Source organism: Phalacrocorax aristotelis, chromosome 24, assembly GCF_949628215.1.
Source record: "Phalacrocorax aristotelis chromosome 24, bGulAri2.1, whole genome shotgun sequence".
In the NCBI taxonomy this organism is placed as follows: domain Eukaryota; kingdom Metazoa; phylum Chordata; class Aves; order Suliformes; family Phalacrocoracidae; genus Phalacrocorax; species Phalacrocorax aristotelis.
This window is the reverse complement of record NC_134299.1, coordinates 2,120,486-2,148,221: the sequence shown is the minus strand read 5'-3', so window position 1 is coordinate 2,148,221 and position 27,736 is coordinate 2,120,486. Positions and strand designations below refer to the sequence as shown.

The following is a 27,736-nucleotide window of genomic DNA, read 5'->3' as shown; positions in this document are numbered from 1 at the left end:
TGGCTGCATGTGAAAGGAATAAAGCTGTCGATTATGCTGGATGGAGTGGTGTGTGGCTGCTTCTCCTGGCTCCTGGGGCAATGGGCTGGCTGGCTGAGGCCATCCTCACCCTCGGGGAAGTGCCGCTGCCAAAGCAGCAGCCTCTCCAGTTAGAGGCACTCTCCCAAGTCGCTGAGCTCCTCAGGCTCCAGTTACGCGTTAGGTGAGAGCCCAGCTATCGGTCGCTCCCCTTCCTCCACAAAGCCAGGTTTGATTTATTTTTTATCAGATAATATCCTTTGTGTTGCAAAGTGTGTGGAGCCGAGCTTGGCCGCCCTGCCAGATCGCAGCGCCAGCAGATGCAGGCAGCAGATGTGCAGGGAGGCGGTGGGTGCTGAGCCCCACTGCGAGCGGGGAGGTCTTGGAGGGACACGAAAGCATCCGCCCCCCAGTGTGCGGCACTAGGTGCTGTAGCCAGGCTTGGTCCCAGTGCCCGCCACCCTGTAATCTGCAAGCAGGCACATGGTCGTCAACTTCTATGAGAAAATCAAGAGTTTTGGGTCAGTTCCCTGCTCTGCCTTGGGCTCCTGCTGCGGCTGGGGATGCTGCGGGCAGGTGAGAGCCCGGGGGCGGCGGGAGCAGCTTGGCCCAGAGGCAGAGCCTGCTGCAGCCCATCAAAGTGGAAAGTGTGTTTATTTCTGGGATATCGGGTTTCCGGCAGGAAGGCCGGCAACTGCCAAGGTTTTTATTGGATCCCAGTGAAAGGAATTTAGAGAGTCCTGTGCTTGTTGTCTTTCCCTGTGCCTGCAGTGGTTAAGGAGCATTTCTACCTTTGTGCGTTTAAATGGAAGCGAGGGGCACGGGGGTTTGGCATCCGGCATTGGCACGTCCGTGGCGATGGAGTTTCAAACAGGTTGCCTTTTTGTCTCCCAGGGAGGCATCAGGAGGGATTGGGGCTGGGAAAGCACGGAGAGGAGCTTGGAAGTAGTTGAAAGAACGTGAACTCTGTTGGGCTCGAAGCATGTGGGAAGTGTTGCTTGAGCTCCTCTCCTCGTAGCAGGGCTGGGGCTGGGTATTTCACATTTGTTACTAGTTTGGACAAGGTTTTGACTGTTCTCAGAGGTAATTTTATAGGAGATTGAAATTCTGAAGACCACGTACAGTGGCTTGATTGCTTCAATGTGTCGTGGCGACAACTCCAGGGCTCTGATTGCCCGTGGATGCTGCCAGCACCGACCAACATCCGCCGGGGCCTGAGACCCGTGCCAAGTCCCGTTCCTGTCCACGCGCAGGGAGCTCTTGGCTTAATGCTGGGGTTTCCCAGGGCCCCTTCTAGCCCAGCTCTAGAGCCGCTGCCCTGAGGAAGGGGAAGAAGAGGGGCAGCAGCTGTGGTTTGGATCAGGGAACACGAGTGCGAGCAGCTCCCTGGCTCTCACTGCGGAGGAGAAACAAAACAGGCCATTAAAGCAACGCAGAATAACCCGGGGGCGAGAGTGCCCTGGAGCAGCGGGGCTGCCTGCGGCGAGGTGCGAGCCCAGGCTCCGCTCAAGGTCCCTGCAGCCGCTCGGCACCGAAGTGTCGGGCCGTTCCCTTGGGGATGAGGCGCTGAAATCTTGTGTCTTGCTCCCAGCTCTTGTGCTGATGGGCGCAGAGGTGAGCGGTTCTGCACGGTGGCTCCTCGGGTCCTTGCGAGCGCCGGAGCTCTTAGAGACGAGGATTTCTTAACTTAGGGCTTGATTGGGCAAAAGAAGGCGGCTGAGCCCTGTGCGCTGTGGTGTTTTGGGATCGCGTCCACTAGGTTTGGAGCGCTGTGGGTGCCTGTTTTCTAAATCAGGTATCAGACAAGCAGTCTCTTCTCCATGTTGGTGGGGACACCCGGGGAGAGCAGTGGGCTCCAGCCTGCAGGCTCATCTTCTCCAGAAGGAGAAGGGAAAACCACCCTTGTTTTCCGCAATGTTTAAAGCGGGAGGCACAGCTGACCATTTTGGTTTTTTGGGAGGGGTCTCATGCTGTGCAGATGCTCACAAGATCTCTGAGCGGATACTGGACATAAGCCGTTTCCTGTTGCTGTTCTAGCTTCAGCTACAGGCTCTGGGACCAGCATCCTGCAACGCTGAGCACAGGAGGGTCATTTCTGCAGTGGAAACTTTGCTCAGTGGAAAAACAGGAAAAAAAAAAAAGAGGTAAAGATGTGGGTACACTGCTGATTGTCATATTTTTACTAACAGGATGATGCCGATCTCCAGGGCTCTGGGTTCCTACAGCTGACTCCCCGGGGCTGGGATGGGCCGTGGGATTGGTGCAATTGGCCATGGAAGAGCCCTTGGGGCTCTTGTCACTGCCTGGTGGGAGGCAGCGAGTGCCCGGACGGGGTCGAGTGCAGGTAGAGACGAGCTGGAGGAAGGAGGGAACCGCTGGTTGAGCGGCTAACGAGTGTGTGGGGCCCTGGGCTGCTTATGCTCCCAGGCAGAAGCGCATGTGGAAACAGCTTGGGAGTATGTGCTGATGAGTATCTCCTCTTTCCGACGCCCACTGCCCCGGCAAGATGTATTTATTTGGAGAAAGGAGTAAATTTCTTTTCCCCTCCAGGAAGTGTTGGTCCTGGAGAGAAACCGCATTCCCAGAGCCGTCCCTTGTCATCCTTCCATGACCCTCTTCCTCTGCTCCCTGGCGCAGGGTCCTGGAGGCTTCATTGCCTGCTTTTGATCCCTTTTGATTTGAAGCTGCAGTGAGCCGTGGCCTCAGAGAGGCCGAGCCCTGGGGGGAGAGAGGGCTGGGGGTAGCGCAAGAGGCAGCGGGGACATGGGAGGGGGGAGTGGGAAGGAAAATATTGAACTTAGCGTGAAAACCAGTGAAGCAAACAGGGAAGGCAAGAAGGGAAGAGTGTTAACTGCGGAGTGGAGGCCAGGAGGGCACGGAGCAGCGCACCCATGAAGTGAATGGTGTGAGTTTGTGCAGGGGATTCCTCCATGGCGTGGGGTCCCAGGGTCCCGGCAGGCACCAGGAGGCCACAGACCCCCCACGTGCAGGAGGGCCCCATGCATGCCACCACCCTGGACATGGCACCCTGTGCTTGTTGCAACCGGGACGCTACAGCAAGCTGTGGCATCGGGGCCTGTATGGACCACGTGCGCTCTGGACCACGCAGGGATCCAGCCCTCCCCGCTGACTCCCAGGGCTCCAGCTCAGAGCCAGGCTGGGCCGGAGCTTCTCGCCCTCAGGGAGGATGCTCATGTCCACGGGGGCTGCAGCTCTTGGTCCTGTGGGCCCCCACGGAGCCCCAGCCCCTGCCCACGGCTGCTCCAGCTCTGCACCGTGCAGGCTCCATCTCCCTCCCACGCAGGCTCCGGCTTCCCAGGACCACTCCGAGCTCCAGCCCGGGCCCACGGGGGACCCCACCTCTCTCCCACGCAGACTCCCACCCAGGGCGGGCGGGGGGGTGGGGGGGGGCAGGCGAGCCGATGCCCGGGGCGGGGCGGTGCGGGGCGGTGCGGGGCGGGCCGGGGGAGGCGCCAGGGCCGGCGGCGGAGCGCGGCGGGCGGGGGGAGGCGGTGCCGCCGGAGCCGCCCCGGGGAGCGGGGCGGCGGCGGGCGCGGAGCCGGAGCCCGTCTCCCGTCGCCCGGGGCCGGGGCCATGCGGCGGGCGGCGGCGCTGGTGCTGCTGGCGGCGGCGCTGAGCGGCGGGGGGACGGCGCGGAGCTGCCCCGCTCAGAGCCTGGGCTGCAAGTGCACGGCCGAGCGGGCCAAGGCTACCGGCGGCCCCGCCGCGCCCCGGCGGCGGGTGGTCTGCAGCGGCGGGGGGCTCCCGGTGCCGCCCGAGCCGCGCCTGCTGCCCGACGGCACCGCCACGCTGTGAGTACCGCGCCCCGGGCATCGCCCCCCGTCCCCGGGCATCCCCCCCCCGGGCTGCTCCGGCCGGGCATCTCCTGCACCGGAGCGCCTTCGGAGGGGTGGGAGCCCACGCGTGGGTCGCGCCGAGTCCCCTCCGTGGGCCCGGGGTGGGGGGGCTGGAGCAGAGCGCGGCGGGTCGAGTCCCGCATCGCCCCACGCCGGCGGGTCCTGGGCCGCGCTCCCACGGTGGGCAGGTGCTGGTGGGGGCGAGGGAGATGGGGGGCGAAGTCCCGCGGCGTCGGGGAGCGCAGCACGAACAGTTCCTTTTTCCCGTTATTTTCTTCACTTAATAAGTGAATCCGCACCAACAAAAGCCTTGGTCAGTTCTGCGTAACCTTGTTTAAATTGCATTAAAGCGGGGTGTTGTGGCCAAAGACTAAGGGACAGGACCCCGCTCTCCCCACGGCGCAGCGGCAGCAGAGTTTAAAGTGTGGACGTGAGCTGGAAATCCAGGAAACGGGCTCCTTTTCCACGCTTCCCTCCACAGCGTTTGCTGTCTGAGTGCTGGGGGAGGATGTTTTTGTTTGAAAGCGACTGTTCTCACTGGAAATATTTGCTGAAAAGAGATCAGGAGCAGTAAGTGGGGTTTGGGTTTGTGCAAAGCTGCCGCCTGCTCCCTAAAAGCTTTCTCGTGTCCTCGGTGCCGGGGAGGGTTGGGGTTTCGGCCGGCGCTGGCAGCCGGCGCGCCTGCTCGCTGCAGCAGCAGATTGTAGGGTTTATTTATAACTCCGGAGGAGACGTTTGAATTAAAATCTGGTTTGGAGGGTAGGGCCGGCAGCGCCGTTGCTGGAGGGAACATCGCTTTTGCCCCGAGTGTCATCCCATGAGGGTGGCCGTGCCTGTCTGCCTGTCCACGCGAGCGTGCCCGTGGCCTCAGCTCTGCGCCCGCTGCTCCTCGGGCAGGTTTTGCTGGACGCTGCGGAGGATTGCGCTGGGCTGGGGGCTGCCGTGCTCGTGGTCCGGTCTGCGCTCGTGTGTTTGAACCCGCTTGGCCACGTGTCCGCGTGCACGCTGGAGTTGCTGCTATTTCTAAAGCATCTGTGGGTTCCCCTGTGCTGTGCCGCTGGCTGCGATGAGGCTTCATTTTGGGGTGGCGATGCCAGCTTTGTGCAAATGGGGCGGCTGCGAAGGACACCCAGCCGATGCCGCCGTCCTGCCTGGCCGTCACGCACGTGGAGCACGTCATGATACGGGCCTGTGCTGAGCGGGCGCCACGAGCGGGGCCTGAAGCGCAGCGGTCGTGATAAAAGCGTAAATCATCCTGGAGCAAAAACACTGAGCTTGTCCTGAGCGTCCCCTCGATGGGGGACGCTGGGAGGTTGCAGGGCAGGTGGAGCTCTCTCTCTCCACTCGCACTCTCCCTCGGGTGGGCTTTACTCTTTGTTTCTTTCCTTCTATGGCCTTTTCTTACGTGTCAGCCCCTTGCAAATACCTGTGGGGACGTTCAAGTCCTTTGTCAAGTTGTACTGGGAGAAGCATCCGATTAGGTGCCTGCTCCGGTGCGTTCTCCAGCGCAAGCGAGTGTAACTGCAATGTTGAGCACGAGTTGAGCCCCACTGCGGCCCCATGCTGGCAGAGTGGCCGAGGTGGGCTGTGCCCAGTAGGACAGAGGGGTTTGGAGCTGTCTGTGCTGGGGCCGGCTCCCTTGGAGGGGCCGAGATGACCGTGCAGAAGCATCAGGGCATTACACGATCCCACTAAAACGTGACATGAAACCTACAGGCGTAGGCAGAAACCTACAAATATGTGGTGACCCTGGGCTCTGCTCTCGCGCAGTAAACATGATTTATTCTAAACCCTTTCCAGATGGAACAATCAAAACCAGAGGCTCCAGCTTCGGGAACGTCTCCTGGAGCTGCTGGGGTGCAAGCAGGGAGCGGAGGAGGCAGCAGGGCCCAGGCAAGTGGCAAGGGCTGCACGTGCCTCAGGGGACACCCTGGTGGGGACAGCCAAATCTTGAGCTCTGTGGGTGAGCAGGGTCCCAGCAGGGCTCCTATGTGTGCCCCGGGGATGCTCAGGTCCCGTCCGTGTGCCGGGGATGCTCAGCATCCGTGTTGCCCCAGTTGCAGGAAACGCATGGTGTGTTTTGTACAGAATAACGCTTAAAAGCAGAGCCCTGTTCTAGTCTTTGTCCAGCCTGACCTGGAAGCAGGCGTGCGTTGGTGCTAACGAGCGGCGCTGGTGCTGCGCACGGGGCAGAGGCTGCCGACGCGGGATTGCTGCTGTCCCGGCTGCAGCTCCGGCCGCCCGGGCGATAGCTGGGGAAGAGGTTGGGTGGCTGCAGAAGGTCTGGCGCCCTGTGGGTCCCTCACCCTGGCTCTCATTTGGCTTTTTCCCACACTCTCGCTTTGCTTCTTTATTTATCTTTTATTATTAGGCCTGTGCTGAGGAATCCAAGGCTGCCTCAATGGCAGCTGCTGCTTATTTACCCCCTGTGCCTGAGAAATGCTCGCTGGCATCGCAGCCTGCAGATGGGCAGAGCAGGGGACAAGGGATGAGGGATGCCTGCGGCCCCGGGGACCTGCCTTGCAGCTGGTGCTGGACTCGGCCGTGGTGTCCCGACATCTCCGGGGGTCGTGGCTGTTTCTCACGGGGAGCCATCCACCGAGCAGAGCTGCGGCTCCTTTTCTCTTCCCTCAGCCCCTCGCAGGAATTGCTGCTTCAGGAGAGAGCAAACCAGAGCCAAGGCAGTGCCCGCAGATGTGGAGCTGCAGAAATTAACTCCATGTGGGGAAGCCGTGGTGGTGGGAATCAGACCCAGCGCGGACGGGAGTGCTGGGAACCGGTGACCCTGCTCCGTCCTGGTGGTGGGTGCGATGCCTGGGGCTGTGGTGCTCCTCGAGCTGCAGAATGATGGAGGGACAGGGAGACTGGGCACTTCAGTTCTTGCCTAAATATCTACAGCCATCCCAGCTGTGTCCTGCTGGTCCTTGGTCCTACCTAAGAAACTCATGCCGTGGTGAGAAGAGCGGCCAGTGGGTACGGAGCAGCCTGCCAGGACCAGTGCAGGCAGAAGCTCTGCCTTCATCACAGAGCAGGCACAGGGAGCCGGCATGGGGATACGTGTGATGTCCGGTGGGCGGGATGATGCTCACAGGGGTGTGATATCCCTGTGCAACCCCAGCAGACATTACAAGGCTTGTGCTCTCTGACACTGGCCCTGTTTTTATACCTAGAGGTTAATTCTTGTCCACAGCTCATTGTGGGGAGGAAGGAGGGATGCTAGCCCTAATGGGTTGGCTCGTCATCCCTTTTTGACTCGTAGCCCTGCAGAGCTCACCCGGCTGTGGCTGTCTCAGCAGAGCTTGCACTGATGCAGCCTGGGGCACAGCGCTTCCCTCGGACCCTCCATCATGGTCCAGCCTCCCAGGACTGTGGCCTTCTCGCTGTTTGGGGCCAGAGGACTTGGCACCTCTCAGGGACATCCCTCTGGCATGGCTGCGAGGTGCTGGGGCTCTGCAGACATGTATTAACAAGGCTTTAATTCCCTCCCCCTCCAGCTGACCCCTGTGCTAATCGCCTAATGGAAAAAGCACTGTATCCCTAACGAGACCCAGATAGCCGCGCCGGCCGTGGCCAGCCCCGCTGTCACACGGGCGGGAGCCCAAACCTCTTCCAGATGTGGAATCCCAGCACAGGCCTCATTTATGTGCACAGCTTGATTGCACAGAAATTACAGATTGTCTGCAGGGAATAGAGGGCTTTGACTTATGACCAATTTCCAGTTCTACTTGAACTCCCCTTTCCGAGGCCGGTTTAGCCTGGGCCCTGCAGATGGTTTCTTTCTCAAACCTTTTTCAGCTTTTTATTTGTTATTTATTGCGCTGCAGCTCCGACAGGTTTGGTTTTTCAGGGGGCTGTGGGTCACGGTGCTGCCCGGTGCATTGGAGCATCCCAGCCCTGCCGCCCCGCGCTGGCTCTGGAGGTTTCGCCCTCTCTCTGGGGCTTATTTTTCCTGTGCTAACAAAAGCCAAGTGTTGGAACAATAATTTTCACCATCCAAAATAGCCCGGCGTGACGCCAGGCTGGAGGCAACGCCCGGGGCACGTCGCGGGGAGGGGAAGAGTCCCTGAGCACCCAAACAAAGCGGGGACGGGGCAGCCCTGGCCATGTCGGGGGGTCTCCAGTGCCTTTGGGCTGGGAATTGCGGGGTCCCCCCGGGGTTGCTGTCACCTCCAGAGCCCTTCCTGGTGCCAGAGCCCTCGGCGCCTCTTACCAGTCCCAGGGCCCCTCTTTTCTCTTCCTAAAATCCCTCTGCAAACCAGCGAGCTATGCTCGGGGCGCAGCCTGCGCCATATCTGCTGCGAGCATATGCTTTGAATTAATGCACTTGGAGAGCAAAGCAGAGCCGGCCTCCCCGCCCCCACCGTGCTCCCCCCCCCCCCCCTTATTAACCTCTGTGCTGCTGCCTGCGCCTTTCCCCTGCCTGCCCGGGCCAGGGAACCACCGTCTCCCCGCATCCTTTTTTGGTTGGGTCCAGAGGAAGTTTATTGTTTCAGCAGCCCAGTTTCTGGAGCCGTTATTTATCCAAGTGGATTCCAGCACGCTTGAAAAAACAATCTTGTTTTTTTCACTTTTGGCTCCTCTTTTTGAGATGAAAAAAAGAAGGAGAAGAAGGGATCTATCTACCCGCCTGCAGCTTTGCGGGTCCAAGCCCTGGCACTGGCAGGTTGGAGGGAGGAAACTGAGCCCCTTGCAAGGCTGAATCCCCTCGGGACAGGAGGATGCTCTTTGGGGGGGCTCCCTCCCACCGCCCAGCCACCCCGTCCCCGCCTGCTGCCGTGCATCCCCTGCCGTTGCCGTTTGACTCAACGCTCTGGTCCTTAATCCCCGCATTGTCCAGAGAGACTTTTCCAGCCGTCGCTCAATTAGCCGATTATTGTCCCGCCAGCAGGGCTGTCCCTGGCAGGCGGCAGGAGCCCACCCGCCCATGCACCACGGTGCTGGAGGGTCTCGGGGTGGCCGGGCAGGCTGAAGGTGCTGTTTTGGGCGGGAGGATGCTGGAGCAGCACAAGGGCGGTTGGGTGTCGAGCGCTGAGGGTGTGTAGGGGTCCCCCAGCCCTTCCCACCGTACTGTTCTGGACACGTCTCTCCTGGGTTTGGGGCGGGGGTACCTCTTGCCGCAGCATTTACTGGTGCTGCCGAGGTGAGGAGTCCCAGCCTGGGCCAGAGCCAAGGCGCAGCCGAGCAATGGCTCCTGAGGAGCACAGATGTGCTTTTATGGCTTGCCAAGTCCTACGGATGGCTGGGCTGGGACGTGGGGGCACCGCATCCCCTCTGCACCCCCAGCCCCGCACAGACCTCGGCTAGCATCTGGGAAGCCACCGCATCCCCTGCTCGGCACGCTCCCCGAGCCACCGGCAGCAACAGCCACCTCGGCCACGGCGAGCCAGGGGGACAGCAGGGTTTGCTTCCAGCCTCCCATTCATTTCCCTGCCCCGCTGATCCCTCCTCCCGCCGGGCATGAGAGCGGGGACAGCTCTTGGGGTTTGAAATGTGACCGAGGAGCTCGTGTCCTGCCCTGGTCCCGCGTGCTGAGGGCTGGGTCCCAGTGCGGGGTCCCAGTGCGGTTTGGGGGCTGCTCGCCCACGGCCCCCAGGTGCTGGGTCAGGGTGGCCTCATGGGCACGCTTACGCCATCGTATTTTGGGGTTTCTCAGTTGATGGCCTGTAAGGGGATAGTGCTGGCGACCAGCACATGGCTCTGCTGCCTGTGGACGCGTGGGGCTGGAAAGTCCCATGAAGCCTGATGGGAACTTCCTGGGGGGAAAAAAAGAAAAAAGGGAAAACGTTTTAGAACATAATAGCCATAAAAACATCAAAACTAAAATAAAACTGGGTTTGAGGATGTGAGTTGTAACAGCATGACCCTGCTGGCTTCTACAGGACAGGGAAAAGAAGAGCCAGGCTCACTACCTAGAAAAAGTTTATCAGGAAGAAAACTTTCAGTCAAATCGTTCTGGTCAGTGAAATTTTTGTGTGCCAAACACTCATTTTGGTTGAGGACCTCTTCTCCTTAAGGGAGGGCAAACCAGGCGCCGAGCAGTGGGGCATTGCAGGGGTGGGCAGTGCCCGTGGCTTGGGGTGCCCCCTGCGCCGTGCCAGGGTCCCAGCTGTTCCCACGCTCCCTGACAGCCCGTCTGGAGGGGCTGGCGGCTCCGGGGGTGGTTTCGCCCTCGGCCGAAGTGCAACACGGGGAAGGCGTCCTGCGGCTGCTTTCCCGGCCGTCGGCGGGCGGGTTGCTGGCCTGGCCGCCTGGCTGCAGATCACAGGGGAGGCTGATCCCATCGGGGCCGCGGGATCGTTGCCTTTTAAGGCGGGGAGTTCTGTTTTTATGGCAGAGGCGCTGATGGTCCCAGGGGTCTGTGAACAAAGCAAGCATCCCTGGCACCGGGGCTCAGCCCTGGGATGGCCGGGGGCTACGTTCCCAGCTGGGCGCAGCTCTCGGGTGTGCTGGTCCCCGGTGCAGGCAGCCGGCTGCCTGCTCTCTGCCTGCCACGCTGGTGGCATGTCCATGGTCACAATCCTCTGCAAAGCCCATGCGCTGGGAGCCTCTGGCACGGCCGGGCCCAGCTTGCCTGGGGTGTCCTGCTCCCCCCTGCCCAAAGGCTCCATGTGTCCTTGGCCATGCTGGGGACCGCCCCAGGACAGGACACGGGACAGAATGTGGGAGGTCTGAGACCAGAATCTTGCGCACTCGTCGTCTGGTTTCTGCATTTGCAGCTCACATGGCCCCAAAGGGCTATTTCAGCAGTGTCCAGCGTGTACCCCAGCTCAGCCCCCGAGACCCGTGGTTTCTGCTCACCCCTGCTTTAGCGGAGAGCCCCTGAGGTCCCCCCATGCGTGCACAGCCTGTGGAGGCTTTGCTGGGTTGTGAAATCTGCTGCTGCTGGAATTAAAACCTTCTGGAGCCATTGGGGCCAGCATGGCCTTGAGCAACAGCCCCCACCGACACCGTGATGGGGAATCAAGGCGTGCCGTGGGGCTGCTGTGCCCTGGAGCCGGGGCTGCTCCAGGAGCGATGCTGCTCTGGGAGCATCCCTGCTGCCCTCCGCGCTGGGCAGGGTCCTGGGGCTGAGCCGGCCAGCACCGGTGCTCGCTGCTGCTGTGCTGGGGCAAGCCAAGCCCTGCAAAAGCAGGGTCCCCACAGGGAGGAAGGGGTGAGACATGGCTCTGGCCGTGGCGGCTCTGGCCGGCAGCGTGTGGAAGCAATTTGCAGGCTGGCGGGGCTGCCGGCCGCTTCCGCTCCCCACCACTGGCCAGGTCGCGGGGCCCTGCGGACACGGTGGTGCCCGGTGGCAGCTCCTCATTAGCACAGGATGCGGCCCAGGGCGGGGGGCTGCACTGCCTGCCCCCAACCCTTCCCTCCCCACCACCCCTTGGGGGTTTGGCAGCCGCCCCAGCTGCAGCACAGCCCCCCAAGCCGGGTCCTGGTCTTGCCGCTCCCTGGGCAGCCCCAGCAGAGGAGCCCGGCCAAGGAGAGCCGAGCATGGCTGCCAGCGGCTGCCCAGGCTGGGTGTTCGGAGGGGATGGAGTTCTGCAGCACACAGCCGCCATTCAGCCCGGCTGCAGAGCCTGCCCGTGTGTAAACAGCCCCGGCTCCAGTGCTCAATAAGCCCTTTTTTCCCCACGCCTCTCTCCCCTGGCCAGGGCTCCAGGGTGCCCTCCCGGCCCCGGCTGACAGCTGCTCCCCCCTCGGTTTTGGATCACGTTTGCTGGCGGGAGCATCACCAGTGCCCGCGCAGACACCCAGGAGCACTAAGGAAGCACCTCTGGTCCCTGAGAGCCAGCTCCCATCCCCAGGTGGGGTCTGGCTCTGCTAATTGCCACTGATGTGCTTTAATGAGCTCCTGGCTGAATTGTTGGGTGCTTGTGCCTTTTCTCCCTCTCCTGACACCCCACAAGGGCCCCTTTGCCCAGCAAAGCTGTTTACTTTGGGATAAAATCTCAGCTCTGCAAGGTTCCTGGGACGGCCGTGATGCTGTGACTGGAGGGTGGTGAGGCTGGGGAGGGAGGGTAGCAAAAGCTGGGGGTGCTGTGGAGTCTCCTCCTGGCTGCAGGTCCTTGGGGGTGCCCTCTCAGTGCAGGTGCTGGGGTGGGGATCTTGTCACCCGCACATGCAGCTCCTTGCACCCAGGCCTAGGTACAGGAGCGATGCCCCAAGAGACAGCACAGCCCCGGGCACCTCCAGCCCGGTGCTGCCACGCGTGTGGACCTCAGCACGGCATCCTGACACGGCCGTTGCATCCCATATGTCCCCACCTGGCCATGCAAGCTTGTTCCTGAGACTTCACCATCGTCACCATGCCGGTGGCACAGCTGGGGCTGCTGCTTCTCACCGCGGGTCTGGCCATCCCCACTCCTCCTCCAGCCCCACAGGTCACCAGGGCACAGATGGGGCTGCCGGGCAGGTCAAGTAACGGGGCTGCCCCTCTCCCTCTGCTCTTCCCACAGGCTGCTGAGTAACAACAAGATCACGGTGCTGGAGAACGGCTCCTTCTTCGGGCTGCGGGCTCTGGAGAAGCTGTGAGTGCCCGGTGGGCAGCTGGCGGGGTCTGGGCGGGGGGCGTGGGCAGCAGGGTGCAGGCAGGGCTTCTGCAGGGTGTGAGCTGGCAGCACTGTGCAGGTCCTGCTCCCAGAGTTGCCCCTGGGTGCTGGAGTGGGGCCAGCCCGGGGGTGCGGGGTTTGCTGCCGGCACCCGCGGGTGTCCTGGGGACCCCAGAAGCTGTGCTGGGGCAGGAGGCACCGGGAGGGGGGCCACACTCTGTGGGGGCCACTATGAAAAGCGACATTGTCCCCCCAAACAAAGTCAACTTTCTTATCTCTCCATGAAAGGCATCTCTATGGAGGGAGCTGTAATAAGGGGAGATTTATGGCCCCCATATGGGTTTGATCTGTAAGTATGCAGGAGCGGGGACCAGCACACTGAGGGCGTTTTGTTCCCCGCCGCAGCCCCGCGAGGGTCTCGCGCATTCCTGCACCGAGCAGGGCCGGGCGGGCTCCCGCTGCAGGACGCTTGCCCGGTGTGACAGCGGCCTGGCTGCTGGCGTCCGCGGGCATCGTGCACCGCAGCCCGCCTCTGCCCTGGGCATCCCCTACGGCGCGCGGTGCCGGGGCTGCGGTGGTGGAGTCCCCTCGGTTGGGCAGCGGGTCCCTGCCCCGCAGTGCCTGGCCCCGTGCTGTCCTGCAGAGCATCCCTCTGGGTGCAGAGGGGCAGGGGTGGGCGGCCGGGAAGGCAGGGAGGTGAGGGCAGCAGGGCACAGGCAGGGGCAGGCAGCGCGCCCGCGGCTTGGGGACCCACCGGGCCAGGCGTTGCCCGTGCCGCGCTGCAGCTGCAGTGGTGCGCTCAGCCGGCAGCGGGCCTGGGGAGGGTTCCAGCCCTGCCGAGGGTTTGGCACAACCCTGGCATGCTGGCCCTGCCAGCTGGGGGGCTCGCAGGGGGAGAAGGGGCTCCCCAGGGGTACTGGGACCCGCACTGCCTGCGTTTCATTAGCCCGAACAAGGAAGCATTTATTAACGTGGATCTTGGTTGAGTTATACCTGCCTTGCCCTGCCCTGGCCCGCAGCGGAGCCCGGCTGCTCCGGCGGGCACGGGGACTGCAGGGCCGTGCTGCGGGGCCTGGGGCGCACAGTGCCCGCCCGTGGCATTGCTCTGGGACGTGCAGCCTCCAGCGGGTGCCAGCCCCTGGGCAGCACCCAGTGCACAGCGCTGTGCGTGGGGTGCACGGCGTCGGGTGGGGTGCAGGCACCCCGTGGCGCACGGTGGCTGGTGCACAGCACTGCGGTTGGGGTGCATGGCGCTGGGGTGGGGTGCAGGCATGACAGAGCACGCAGTGCATGGTGCACAGCCTTGGGACTGGTTTGGTATTTTAAAGCTGTGGAAACCCCTTTGGAACTGTTTTAGGGGTGAGCGGGAAGCAGTCACCTTGGGGACCCCGTCTCCCCCCAGTCCCAAGTGGCCAGGTCCTCCCCGGCGCAGTTCCAGGCATGGGGTCACCTCCTCCTGCTCCTGGCACCCAGCTCTCATTAGCGGGAGGGATTAACGTTAGCGCGGGCAGGGAGCAGCCGGGGCCGCTGGTGCTGTGCTCGCCGGGAAGGGCCGTGGCGGAGCCGGGGGGCAGCACCCTGGGGGACCACAGCTCTGCAGCCCCCAGGGTGCATGGGGTCCCCCAAAAAGTCTCCGAGCTCTGGAAAAGCAGCAGCCCCACGTCACCTCCCGCTCACCTCTGCTGTGCTGAAACCCCATGCGGGTTGGAGGGGGAGCAGTAGTGCATCTGGGGGGGCCGTGGGCAGCGCTCCCCCATCCCAGGCCGGCCAGCATCGCGCCACGCCGTGCCTGATTGCTCTTGACAGGAGCCGTAATTATTTTCATCGGGTCGATCTGGGGCCACAGCGCAGACGTGCCCCATGGAGGGACTGTGCTGGTGCAGCAGGGACACGGTGGGGGCTGCGGGGGGCCCTCACTTCTGGTCCTGGGGCTTGTGGGACCCAGTGCTCACCCCAGCTGCCTGCTGTGGGTGCTTCAGTGTCCCACTATGATGGGGGGAGGCATTCCTGGGGTGTTGGCGGCATGTGGGGTGCCCCTGTGGACCACCACCCCTCTGGGCTTGCAACTTGGCATCTCCGGTGATTTGTAGCGGCGTAATGAGATTAATGAGTCTGAGCAGGGCCGGTATGCAGCCGGGACGGCCGTGCTCATTAGCACAGCCCCGCTTGGGAACGTCCTGCCCTCTGCTGGGGCCAGTGCTTCCCCCCTTGGGGCTTCGGGCTGTGAGGGGGCTTGGCCAGGTGACAGCGGTGACGGGCATGGAGCCCATCCATCTGTCCATCTACACTGGGCTGCAGTGAGTGCTGCTGCACGCAGGGAGCAGCTCGTGTGGCTGCAGGCTCAGCCCCAGGGTGCTGGGCTCCTTGTGGCTGCACTGGGCTGGATCAGGCCCTTTGTGCCAGGGTTTGCTGCGCACATTGAGGCTCGCTGCCTCGGGGCAGGAGGCGGTTGCTTTGCGGGGTCCCCACACATACATAGTGGCAGGGGTTCCCCATGCACACGCAGCACCGTGCCGCTGCTGGCTCTGGTGCCTGCAGCACGTCACCCCGCCGGGGCAAGGGGAGGAGGGGGCTTGGGATCGGCGGAAACACGAAGGCAAACAACTGCGGTGTGGAGAGAAGAGCCTTATCGTATATCAGCAGCAGCAGCCCCGGGCCCCTGGCCAGGGGGAGGAAGTGGCTGAGCGAGGAAGGCTCCCCACTGGGCCATGCGCCGGGCTGATCATGAGCCCCTGGGGCCCAGCATGGTCCCCAGTGGGTCCCATCCCTGGCCAGTGGTCCCCTGCAGCCCCCAGCCCCGGGCTGCACACCAGCCACAGCCAGGGGCGCTGAGTTTTGGCAGCGGTTGTGTTTTGGCTGCTGTGGCCCTGACCGCTGCGGGCTGTGCTGGTGGTGTGTGCTGGGTGGGTGTCCAGCACGCGGGGGTCCCCGGGGACCTCCGGCTGGCCCCAGGCGGGGGACAGGGCTGGCACGGGTGGTCTCCCTGGCCGTGTATGGGTGGCTGTTTGCAGGACGGCTGTTGGTGCAGCGGGTGTTGGTGCAGCGGGTGTTGGTGCAGGTGAGCGGAGCTGTTCCTTCAGCACCGGCACTCACCTGGCCCCTGTGCACACCCGCCCGCACACCCGCCCACACACCCGCCTGCACACCCGCCCGCACACCCAGCCATCGGAGCTGCCAGGACATGCTTTTGCCTGTTGGGGAAGGTCAGGAAAGGCAGGCGTGGGCAGGGTTGTTGCATTGGCCGAGCACGGCCAGGACGATGCCGTCCGGGAAGGCATCACACCGCGTTTCCCTTCCCTGGGGTTTCCACTGCGGGGCCGTGCACCCCCTGCACCGAGCCCAGCACATTTGGGGGTCAGCTGGGGACCTGCAGAAGCCACTTGGGTGCATTGTAACCTGGAAGGAAAGCACGTCCATGTGTTCACGGTGTGCAGGCAGCATCGCCTGTGTTCCTGCTCCCTGCGTGGCCCCTCATGTCTTGCCAGTGGGACCCCCATGCCCACCTGCACCCCCAGGTCTGCCTGAAGGGTTTGCACTGCTCCCCTGTCCCAAGCTCCAGCTTGTGGCCTTGAAACAGGGGCTGCAGTTCACAGGGTGTCCCCAGGGCCGCACGCAGAGCAGCGGGCGACCCGGCGATGAGCACCGTGGAGCCTGCTATAAATAAACACAGCGTTGCCATGTGGTTCCCATTTCCTCTCCCAGCCGGGGCCGGTGCTCAGCAGGAGCAGCCTTGCCGGTCCTCTGGGAGCGGCCAAAGCCACCAGCGCTCCTCGGCTCCCCGCCGGGCCGGCAGCCGCCCCACGCCGGCGCACGCTTGGCATGTCTCCGATTAGATATATGCCTCCAATCAGGCTAATAAACCAAACGAGCTTCTTCCGGGCTGCAAAGCCCGTTAGGGGGCTGTGCTGGCAATTGCAGCATGCTCTTATCCCGCGCGCGGGAGGTGATAACCCACCGGGATACGGCTGCTCCGGAAACAGCTGTGCGGGAGGGGATGGTGGCCACCGCCGGCGTGCACGGGCGTGCAATGCTCTGCAGTGCGCGTTTGGAGCGTGCAGAGGGGCTGGCATCCCCCCGCCCCCGCGAGTGACGGGCAGCCTCGCACCTTCCCTTGGAGAGATAACGAGAGGGAAATGGGATGGGAAGCTGCTAATCAGGCTCCCGCATGGGGTTTTGCAGTGCCTGGGGCTGCCCAGGAACCCACGCGTGGGAGGTGGGGGCTGGGGGTGCGCTCAAGCCCTCGGCCCCGCTGCGTTGTGCCAGGGCTCCCTGCTGCACACCCTGAGGTCTGCGTCTGTCTCCCCACAGGGATCTGAAGAACAACCTGATCAGCACGGTCCAGCCGGGCGCCTTCCTTGGTCTCCTCGAGCTGAAACGCCTGTAAGTGTTGGCACAGCCCCCCCAGGGAGCACCCGGGGCCGCCCCGGGGGGAGCGGGGACTCCCCAGCCCTGACGGCCCCTCCGCTTGCCTTGCAGGGACCTCTCCAACAACCGCATCGGCTGCCTGAGCGCCAGCGTCTTCCAGGGGCTCCCCAACCTCCTCAGGCTGTAAGTAGCCCCCTGGGGACACCCTGGCCAGCCCCTCTGGCTCCCAAGGAGAGCCCACACTCACTGCCCTGGGACATCGCTGGCAGTTTTGCACCCTGGGGATGTCCCCATGCCGCAGCCCGAGGCCGGCTCCTACCCTTTGCCTCCGGCCGATGCTGGGGCTCCTCAGGCTGCGGCTGCCTTGTGCCCACCCTCGTCAGGTGCCTCTGGGAGGTGTTCCATCTCCCAGCAGGTCCCTGGTCCCCTCCACGCAGCCTTTCTCTCCTGTCCCACAGGAATATGTCCGGGAACATTTTCTCCAGCCTCCCGCCCGGCGTCTTCGATGAGCTCCCCTCCCTGAAAGTCGTGTGAGTTTGCGCCCCGGGATTTCGGCACCCGCGGGGTTCCCTGCCGGAGGGTCTCAGGGCCGGTGGCATGCCCTGGCCCTGTGGGCGCCCCGTGACGCCGGCCCTTTGCAGGGACTTCGCCACCGAGTACCTGACGTGCGACTGCAACCTGCACTGGGTGCTGCCCTGGGCTCACAACCGCTCGGCGCAGATCTCGGAGCGGACGGTGTGCGTCTACCCCCGGCACCTCCACGCCTTCCCCCTGCGCAGCGCACGGGAGAGCCAGCTCCGCTGCGGTGAGCTGGGGCCGGGGCGGGGGTGGCGGCGGCGGGCGGGGGCGCGGGCTCACCTGGCCGGCTGTGTCCCCCGCAGCGGGCGCCCCGGAGCTGCACACCCACCACCTCATCCCGTCGCTGCGCCAGGTGGTTTTCCAGGGAGACCGGCTGCCCTTCCAGTGCACTGCCACCTACCTGGACAACAGCACCCAGATCCGATGGTACCACAACCGCGAGCCGGTGGAGGAGGATGAGCGGATGGGTGTCATCGTGGAGGAGAGCCTCATCCATGACTGCACCTTCATCACTAGGTCAGGGATGGGGGTGGGGATGGGAACGGTGATGGAGATGGCGTGGGGATGGGGTGGTGGCAATGATGGAGGTGGGATGGGAATGGAGGCAGGATGGGGATGGGGATGGCAATGGGGACAGCAATGGAGATGGGATGGGAATGGAGGCAGGATGGGGATGAGGACAGGGATGGGGATGGGATGGGATGGGGATGAGAATGGGGACAGCAATGGCGATGGGATGGGGACAGGAATGGAGATGGGATGGGGACAGGAATGGAGATGGGATGGGGATGGGATGGGGATGGGGACAAGAATGGAAACGGGATTGGGATGGGGACAGGGATGGAGATGGGATGAGAATGGAGATGGGATGGGAATGGGGACCGGGATGGACACTCGTGGCCGCAGAGCTTGCTGGTTTGCAGGTACCAAGTGCCATGGGTGGGATGCCAAGTGTGGGCACCTCCTGTGCTTTGTGATGTGTGTCCTCATGTCCCCAAGCTTGGGGGACTGCAGCCGCCGGTTCGCTGTGGGCAGAACTGCTGTGCCAGCCCGTCCCCTCTGCCCACAGCGAGCTCATCCTCTCCAACATCCACGTCTCCGCCAACGGCGAGTGGGAATGTGCCGTCTCCACCTCCCAGGGCAACGTCAGCAAGAAGGTGGAGATTGTGGTGCTGGAGACCTCTGCATCCTACTGCCCTGCTGAGCGGGTCACCAACAACCGCGGGGACTTCAGGTAGGGACCGGCGGTGGTGTGGCCACGGGGCGGGAGCCACGGCGGGACGGGGGATGCTCATGGTGCATGCCACGTACAGCATGAGCGGTGTGTGCTGGGGCGGGGGGCTCGCCACAGGTGACTGGGCGTCTGGTAGCGATTAGCGGCCGCAGGGAGCACGAGCGCCTTTGAAAGGCTTCCCGTGCCGGCGGTGCAGCCCAGCTCCAGCAGCAGAGGTGTTGGAATTTCTCTGGCACGAGACAAAAGGCTCCAGGCACCCGTCGTAACCCTGGTGGGGCCATTACGGGATGTAAATTACTGGTACAGCCAATGTGGCTTAAATTAGTGGTGTCCCCTCCTGCCTGCTGTGTCCCTCTGTGCTGTGCTGAGCCGAGTGGGATATGGGACTGGGTGGGGGGTGGCTTTCTGGGGAGCATCACCCTCAGCCCCTCCCAGAGCCAAGGGAAGGCAGAGGCTTGTTCAGGGGATTTGGGGGCTGTGGTGCCCATGGGTCGCGGCATGGTGCTGGGCGCAGGGTCCACACGGGGGGAGGAGGCTGGGGGATTGCAGCCGGGAAGGGGTGTTGGTGGCGAATGCCCCACGGTCACCGTGTGTCTGCACCCGCAGGTGGCCCCGCACCCTGGCAGGCATCACCGCCTACCAGCCCTGCCTGCAGTACCCCTTCGCCGCCGGGCCGGCCGGTGGGGGCTCGGTGGCAGAGAAGCAGGCATGGCGGCGCTGCGACCGTGCCGGGCGCTGGGAGGAGGGCGACTACTCCCACTGCCTCTACACAAACGACATCACCCGTGTCCTCTACACCTTCGTGCTGGTGAGCTGGGGGACCAGCAGGGGCTCGGCCAGGCCGGGGGGGCTGGGTGCAGCCGGTGACCGTTCCCCTGCGGCCGTGCCGCTCTGCAGATGCCCATCAACGCCTCCAATGCCCTGACCCTGGCTCATCAGCTCCGCGTCTACACGGCCGAGGCGGCCAACTTCTCAGATATGGTTGACGTCCTCTACGTGGCCCAGATGATAGAGAAGTTTATCGGCTACGTGGATCAGATCAAGCAGGTAATGAGCGCTTCTCCTGTCCGCTGCTTGTCCCAGCCCTGCCAGTTATTTTTGGGATGGAAAAGCATGAATTGGGGTGTTTGCCACTGGAGATGGCAGTAGCTCTTTGTGGAGCCGCTTGCTGTCCTCACAGCTGACGGACGTGATCGTGGAGATGGCCAGCAACATCATGCTGGTGGACGACCACATCCTGTGGATGTCGCAGAAGGAGGAAAAGGCTTGCACCAGCATCGTCCGCTCCCTGGAGAAGATCGCCGCCCACACGCTCAGCAGCAACTCCCAGCACATGGCGGTGGTGAGCAGGGGGCAAGGAGGGGGCTGCCTGGAGATGGGGAGCTGAGGGAGGAGGAGGAAGAGGTTGGGCTGCTGGTGTGGGGTCTCTGCCTGTGCCAGAGGGTCTCTCTGCCCCTGCTGGGGGTCTCTGGCCCTGCCGGGGCTGATGGCCGCCCCGCGGCACTGTGCCCGGCAGAACTCACGCAACATTGCCTTCGAGGCATACGTGGTAAAGCCTGAGAGCTACGTGGGGCTGAGCTGTGTGGCTTTCCAGCGGCGGGACGGGGGTCTGGCCGGGCGTCCCACCCCGGCTGAGCGGGGGGCCGAGCCCATGGCCGACCAGCAGCTGAGGCTGCGCTGCACCACGGGACGCCCCAACGTCTCCCTGACCAGTTTCCACATCAAGGTATGGGTAAGCCGGGGGACTGGGGGTCCTGGGCGGGTGGTCTCTGCTCACTGGCGACCATGTGCCCGCAGAACAGCATCGCCCTGGCCTCCATCCAGCTGCCGCCAAGCCTCTTTGCAAGCCCCGTCCCAGCCACACCGCTGGCTGACTGCAAGCTCCAGCTGCTGGTCTTCCGCAACGGCAAGCTCTTCTGCAGCACGGGCAACTCCTCCCGCCTGGCCGACGACGGCAAGCGCCGCAGCGTGGCCACGCCAGTCATCTATGCCGGGACCTGTAAGGGCTGCCTGTTGGTGGGGGGCTTGGGGTGCCCTATGCGGGGCTTTTCTTGGGGGATGGAGCTCCATGAGGTTCCTTGGGGTGTGTCCTGGTGCTCTTGCAGAGCAAACCCACCCCTGGGGATCCTCATGGGGAGGTGGCAACATGCCTGTGGGATGTAGGGGGGAGTCCCGCATGCCCAGCCTCCTTTGAGGGTGCAGACAGAGGGTGTCTCTTGCCCTGCTCACCACCTTTCTCTGTTGCTGCAGATGGCTGCGGAGTAGGAAACCTGTCAGAGCCGGTGACTGTGTCGCTGCGGCACCCCGGGGAGGGCGCGGACCCAGTGGCCGCATACTGGAACTTCGAGGTGCTGGGGGGTATGGGGGGCTGGAGCGCCGAGGGCTGCCAGCTGGCTGCCCGGGAGCCCAACGTCACCTCCCTGCACTGCCGGCACCTCAGCAACGTGGCTGTGCTCATGGTAAGTGGGGGGTGGGCAGTGGGGTTGGGAGGCTTGCCTGGGAGTTGCAGAGCCTGGGGGGTGCAGGACGGCGGTGGGGTGGGACAGGGGAACGGGGAAGGGTGGCACAGGGTCTGATGGGCTGTGCTGTCCCGTGCAGGAGCTGAGCGGTTTCCCCAGCGAGGCACGAGGCGCCGTGGAGGTGCTGCACCCAGCCATGTACACCTGCACGGCCGTGCTGCTGCTCTGCCTCTTCACCACCATCATCACCTACATCGTCAACCACGGGTGAGTGAGCATCAGCGCCGGCCTTGGCGTGGTGATGGTTGGAGGGGGCTGCGCTTGGGTGGGTGTCTCTGTGGGCATCTGGGGTGGCTCCCCAGGCACTGCCGACAGCCCGGAGGAAGGGGTGCAGGGATGGCTGTCCAGGAGATGACCATCCAGGGGATGGCTCTTCAGGATCTTGCCCTCCAGGAGATCAGCTTTCAGGAGGTGGCCCTCTAGGACCTGGCACTTCAGGACGTGGGCTTTCAGGAGATAGCCCTCCAGGAAAGTGCTGCCAGGCAAGTGGTGCTGCCACAGGAGCCCCTCTTGGGGCAATGGCTGGATGTGTCCTGCCTTTATGGTGTTGGGGGTCTTGGGCTGGTTGGCTATGTCTTGTCCTGAAACATGAGGCGTGGAGGAGGTCAGTAGTACTATGAGGATGGGTGTGAAGACCCCCTGAGACCTTGTTGGGTCAGAAATGGTGAGCAGCTGGGGCTCAGTGATGGGGTCCCCCCATAGCTGGGGCCAACAAGCCCCTCAGGCGGGGGGACGGTGGGGCAGTGGGCAGCTGAGTGGTGGCTGGACAGGAGTGGGAGGGCCTTCCTTCTACAAAAGCAGTGTCCCATGGGCGACCGGGAAGGAATGAACAGGGCACTTAGCGAAGGCCAGGAGCAGGGCCAGCCAGAGCATCATCCCAGGCTGGTGCTGGGCTCCTTCTGGGGCCAAGGGGCCTCCGCCGCTCCTCCATCACCCCTGCAAGGCAGCAGCGGGCAGCACTCAGCAGCGGGTCCTGCTCAGAGCTCCAGGCACAGCAGAAGCCCCTCACTGCCCCACAATTAACACCGAGCCCCCCACCAGGATGCAGAGGGGCTCAGGGCAATAGGCACCGCACGAGCCAGAGTGAGACCACCTCAGCAAGCCACTTACCAGCAAGCTGCCTTCTTTAAAGCAAAAGAACACAGAAATGGTTGGATATAACAATGCAATGCGCATAGGGCCAAAGTAAGAGCCTCCTGCTATAAGTGAAACAAACACTAATGAAGCTGAGCAATGTTCTCGGGCCACATCTATTACCCTGGTGGAAGGACCCAACAAGTATGATGATATCTAACACTTAACAAACCCTTAATGAGATACATGTATATGTATCTCATATGTATATGTATATGAGATGTATATGAGATAATGTAAGGCCAAAACATTCCTCTTGTTGTAAGTGAAACAAACACAAAGTCAAGCAGCATTAGTAGCCCACATCTATTATCAGTTTCTCAGCAATAACCCATTAATAAGTATTATTTTTAACACTTAACAAGCATTTAATGAGGTGCACATAAGGCCAAACCATTCCCCTTACTATTAAGTGAAACAAACACTAACAAAAAGTCAAGCAACGCTATCAGTCCGTATCTAGCTATCACCTATTTGGAAGAACCCAGCAGAAATTATTGTATTAAATGATGAACAGTACTTAATGAGCTACATATAAGGCCAAACCATTCAATTTATGATAAGTGAAGCCAGTATTAGCAGTTAAACCCAAGGAACAATATCAGGCCACATCTTAACTACTACATGGTTGGAAGACCCCATTAATAATTATTATATTTGATGCTGAACAAGTACTTGTTTAGATAAATATAAGGCCAAGCCATTCCTGTTGCTGCAAGTGAAGCAAACACCAGCCAAGCTGGGCAGCGCAATCAGCCCACATCTCGCGGTGGAAACGTGACTGCTGCCCAGCAAAGCCAGGGACAACCCGGAGCTAGGGGCACTAGAAGAGCATCCCTTACCTCCAGCCTGGCTCCTGCCGCCCCCTTCTCCACACCCCAGCACCGGTGCCTCCCTGCCGATGGCCCCGTGGTGGTGACGTGGCCAGCAGCTATGACAAGACCTTCACCCGCATGTATGTGCATGGGTTGTTCGTTAGCCACGCTCCGTTGCCTGGGCAGGGCCTGTGTGGAGCATCCCTCCAGAGCAGCGGAGGCAGGATTTGTGCGGGTGGGAGCTGTGCCGTAGGAAAGGGCTCTCTCATGTACTGCAAATACCTGTGCTGCTTGGGGACGGGCAGGAGCTCACAGCTGCCCATTGTGCCTCTCTTCCAGCACCATTCTCATCCCACGGAAGTGCTGGCACATGCTGCTTAACCTCTGCTTCCACATCGCCATGACGGCCGCCGTCTTCGCAGGGGGCATCACCCTCACCGGCTACCTGATCGTCTGCCAAGCGGTATGTGCGGGGGTGAGGGATGGCCCCCGCACGCTGCTGCTGCCCGGGGCTGCAGAGCCCCGCACAGCGAGGTTTCGCCCCACTGAGACCCGCAGGACGGTGACTGGCGGGGACACAGCCATGTCTGCAGCACCCCGTTTCCCGACTGTCGCCTCTCTCCTGCAGGTTGGCATCATCTTGCACTACTCCTCCCTCTCCACCCTGCTGTGGATGGCCGTGAAAGCCAGAGTGCTCTACAAGGAGGCGACCTGGAAGGTGCCGCGGCAGCCGGACGGGGACGCGTCCCAGCCGGCCCCCAGGCCCATGCTACGGTACAAACACCCCTTCCCTTGTCCCGGCCCCCATAGGGGAGGAGAGAGCGCGGGGCCTTCCCCTGCCCCACGTCCAGAGGCTGGGGCAGGACTTGCTCTGCCGTACAAGCCTATCCCATCCACAGCTGGGCCGTGCTCTCCCGAGGGCTCGCTCCGGGTGTGCGGTGACACCATCCCCCCCATGCAGGTTCTACCTGATCGCCGGTGGGATCCCCCTCATCATCTGTGGGATCACGGCAGCTGTCAACATCCACAACTACCATGACAACAACCCCTAGTAAGTGCCCCTGCTCAACCATTCCATCCTCCCCAAACGGGTGGCTTCCGTCGCTGGGGCAGGGGAACTGGCAGCACTGTGAATCCAGGCAAGGTTGAGAAAGGCCAGAGAGATTTTTCCCAAGAGCTCTCCATATATTGGGAAAAAACCAGCCAGGCAGCCAGCACGCCTCTGCAGAGCCTGTGCCACTGGGGCAGGGGTGCCGAGCATGCCGGTACCACAGGTGGCTGATGGCTGTGCAGGCACCCAGGTCTGCTCATCAAAGCCCCTTTCCTCCTGTACAGCTGCTGGCTGGTGTGGCGGCCCAGCCTGGGGGCTTTCTACGTCCCCGTGGCTTTCATCCTGCTCGTCACCTGGATTTACTTCCTCTGTGCCGGGCTCAGCCTCCAGTGCCGACTGTCACACCAGAAAGACGTCCCCGAGCCGCTGGAGCCCCCGCCGCGGCTGGGGGGTGCCGGCGACCTCCTGACAGACTCCGGGTCCATCTCGGTCACGCTGAACTCAGGGCCACCCTGCCCTGAGGCGGACGGCGTCTACTCCCTGCAGGTGCAATTCTGGGCACTGGTGACCACCCACGCCTTGTATGTCGCCCTGTGGACATTCGGCGCCATGGCTGTGTCCCAGCGCTGGTACCTGAACATCGTCTTCAGCTGCCTCTACGGCATCACTGCTGTGGCGCTGGGACTCTTCATCTTCATCCACCACTGTGTCCGGCGCCGGGACGTCCTCAACTCCTGGTTCTCCTGCTGCCCCTCCTACAGGAACGCACTGCCCATGCAGGCGTACGTCCATCCTGGGCTGGTGCCAGAGGATGGCTCACAAGTCTTCATCGGCTGTGACCCGGAGGCGGCTCGCTCTGGCGCCTCTTCCTCCTCCTCGCCCAGCAGCGCTGGCTCGGCCGGGGGCCGCTGCAAGCTCACCAACCTGCAGGTAGCCCAGAGCCAGGTGGAGGCCCGCCCGGCCGCCTGCCTGGAGCCGGACCCCGCCGACGGCAAGACCGCCGGTGCCGGCAGGCACGCCAGCAACCTCCACGGCCGCAGGAACCACCGGGGCAGAACTAAGCAGTGCCGGGATGGGAAGCACCACCGCTTGAAAATGCTGCGGGGCGCCTCCTCGGAGCATCCCTCCAGTGAGAGCGGCAGCCTCCACAACAGCCACTCCGAGAGCTACCACAGCGGCAGGAACAGCCCCGTCTGCAGCGGCCGTGCGGGGCCGCGGGGCCCCCAGGACGGGGAGACGGCACCCAGCCACTCGGAAGGCAGCGACGGCGGCCGGCGGGCACCCGACTTCGTCGAGGCTCGCCGGAGGAGCGCCAGCAGGGACAACCTGCGGCAAGCCAACGCCGCCGAGAAGGAGGCGAAGCGCCGGTCCTACCCGCTCAACGTGGGCAGCCACAACGGGGGCCTCAAGGGCAGCAAGTACGACATCAATTTGGCCAGTGCCGACAGTGTGGCTGAGATGAAGACTGGCCTCTGGAAGAGTGAAACCACCGTATAAAGGCGGAGAAGGACCATACGGCCGCAGCGCCGCAGCGTTTTCCTCCGGGAGCCGCAGCCGGAGCCGCTCGGGGCGTCTGTGAGGAGGCGACGCTGCGGGAATCGCCACGTGCACTAGTGGGGATGGGCGGCGCGGCCAGGGGCTCTGGCTAACCCCGGGCAGAGGGCGATGCCGAGCCCAACCCGTCCCCCCCCCCCCCCGTGGAGGCTCAAAGCTTCCCGCGGCCGCGCCGGGGTCTCAAGGTGAAAGGCACTTCTTGCTCTTCAGCAGCCTGAATTGCAGCCGTACTTTAATCACTCCTGCATGTCACTTAAGACTGATCCTAAATGCTATTTTATAATATACAGAGGAAACAAATGTCTATTTTTCAAAGCTATATTATTGAATGTATATATGTATAGACAGATCAGTAAGTGATGCGAGTGCCTCGTTACCGACCAGTGTTCTCCGGGAGCGGGCATGCCCCCGGGCACTTTGGCAATAGCCCGCTTGTGCCGCGACTGCAATATCCCCGCTGAGGGGACCACACCGAGCGCCCTTTATGTATAGGCACCGTAGCACCGATGCCTATGTGACCCCAGCCTGAGCAAGCTGCTTTTAACATATGCAGAGAGCAGCTGCTCCATCTGAAATGTTTTTTTACATGCAAGACTTTTCACCCGCCTGTGTCAGACGCCAGGTTTAGCCCTGTGGGTTACACGGCTGCCAAAGTAAAAGCCATATTGCAAAGCAAGCACAAGGTAAGAGGAGCCTCAGCTCCAAGGCGAGGTGATTGTCTGCACTGTGTTAATGCCAGACACTAAAATCATGGCCAGAAAAGGCTCCCAAGCCCTCAGAGGCATGAGCTATGCAATGGGTGGGCTGGCAGAGCCACACCGCTGCCGGAGCTGAGACTGACCCTCTCCGCCAAAGCACCAAAGAGCCGAGCCATGGGCAGAGACCCAGAGCAAGGTCCTTGTCCTGAACCCAGGGGTGCACGCTCACAAAACACTTGGGTTTGCTCTTAGGAAGGCAGAGACCACCCTGCCCCCAGCTACCAGCCTTGCACTTGTGTAAGCCAAGAGGAAAGTGCTGGGGAGCAGGGGCCATTCCTGGGAAAGTGGGAGAACGATGCCGATTAATTAGGGACCTTCCCTGGACAGGCCACGGGATGCATTCAAAGGGCTGGAACTTGGATAAGCACTTATTTTTTCCCCATTTAAAAAACAAGTCCTCCCTTTTTTTTTTTCCCCTAGCATGCAGATAAAAAAGCCACACTGCAGGCAGCAGCAGGCTCTGGGAGCCTTCCCCTGCCTGCTCTTGAAGGTTTCCTAAAGCAAGAGGAGGTTGCTTACCCCGCAGCTGGGCAAGGAGCGCCCCGTCCCTGTGCTGGTACAGTACAGCGCTGCCTGCCCCTGCGCACGCTGGACCGGGGCTGTATTTCACCCCTCGTCCAGCACCGAGCCCAGCTGATGCTGACCACAGCCACAGCGTGATGCAGAAGAGGTGGGACAGAAGTCTGGTGCTTGCTCGGCCCTTTCCAGCCTCCCCCTGCCTCAGTTTTCTCCTGCGTACAAATGGGTTTCATTGTTTAGCTACCTCCCAAGGGGCCGCGAGGACGAGGCGGGGGCCGGCGGGGAGGGGGGGAGCCACAAGTGGAGGAAAAAGCACTTAGTGGCCGATTTGTCTGACCTTCAGAAGCTCTCGGGGAACCCTCACCCCGCAGGGCTGGGGAACCCCTGGGCCTAACGCGGTTCAGCCACTCCCCACCTGCCTCGCCTTCTCTGCCCAACTGACGGCTTAAGCCGCGTTTCATTACACCCGATAGTTAATACAATTTAAATCCTTAGTGTCGATACCGCAGCCTGCACGGTCTTGCTGATGCTGAGTTGTTATATATGCTTGCTGCACTGTGACAGTATTATATAAAAAGCTTTGTATTATTAATTACACTTTTTTTTTTGTCTGTTTACATTACAAGCAAATGACATATCAACAGAGAGCTTCTTGCAATATACGTGGGGGAGGGAGGGGAAAGTATGCCAAAGAAATGTCTTTAAAGGGGTCTTTTTGCATTTTTATATAAATAGAATGTTTCTAGCAGATATGTTTTGTTTAATATATTAAAGATTTGCCAATCTGCCAACA

The 27,736-nt window shown here is 62.2% G+C and overlaps 1 protein-coding gene across 2 annotated transcripts; it reads left to right on the top strand.

Moving 5' to 3' along the window:
* Window positions 1–3,504: 3,504 nt before the first annotated feature.
* On the top strand, window positions 3,505–27,736 carry ADGRA2 (adhesion G protein-coupled receptor A2). Of its 2 annotated transcripts, XM_075117394.1 has the most exons (19): window positions 3,505–3,830; window positions 12,323–12,394; window positions 16,724–16,795; window positions 16,892–16,963; window positions 17,239–17,310; window positions 17,422–17,585; window positions 17,662–17,875; window positions 18,429–18,593; window positions 19,200–19,401; window positions 19,491–19,640; window positions 19,774–19,935; window positions 20,110–20,319; window positions 20,391–20,592; window positions 20,844–21,052; window positions 21,192–21,319; window positions 23,401–23,524; window positions 23,690–23,835; window positions 24,023–24,112; window positions 24,397–27,736. In XM_075117394.1, the coding sequence occupies exons 1-19, from the start codon at window positions 3,613–3,615 to the stop codon at window positions 25,607–25,609; spliced, it is 3,885 nt and encodes a 1,294-aa protein (XP_074973495.1). In that variant the 5' UTR covers window positions 3,505–3,612; the 3' UTR covers window positions 25,610–27,736. The 2 variants fall into 2 exon arrangements, with proteins under 2 accessions (XP_074973495.1, XP_074973496.1); XM_075117395.1 differs by lacking the exon at window positions 12,323–12,394.

What these genes read in the sequence shown, in the direction of transcription:
- ADGRA2 (XM_075117394.1), top strand. Translation starts at nt 3,613, where the DNA reads ATGCGGCGGGCGGCGGCGCTGGTGCTGCTGGCGGCGGCGCTGAGCGGC. An exon ending in TCCTCTACACCTTCGTGCTG is followed by an intron (nt 19,402 to 19,490) that starts GTGAGCTGGGGG and finishes GCCGCTCTGCAG; the next exon opens with ATGCCCATCAACGCCTCCAA. An exon ending in TACCATGACAACAACCCCTA is followed by an intron (nt 24,113 to 24,396) that starts GTAAGTGCCCCT and finishes CCTCCTGTACAG; the next exon opens with CTGCTGGCTGGTGTGGCGGC.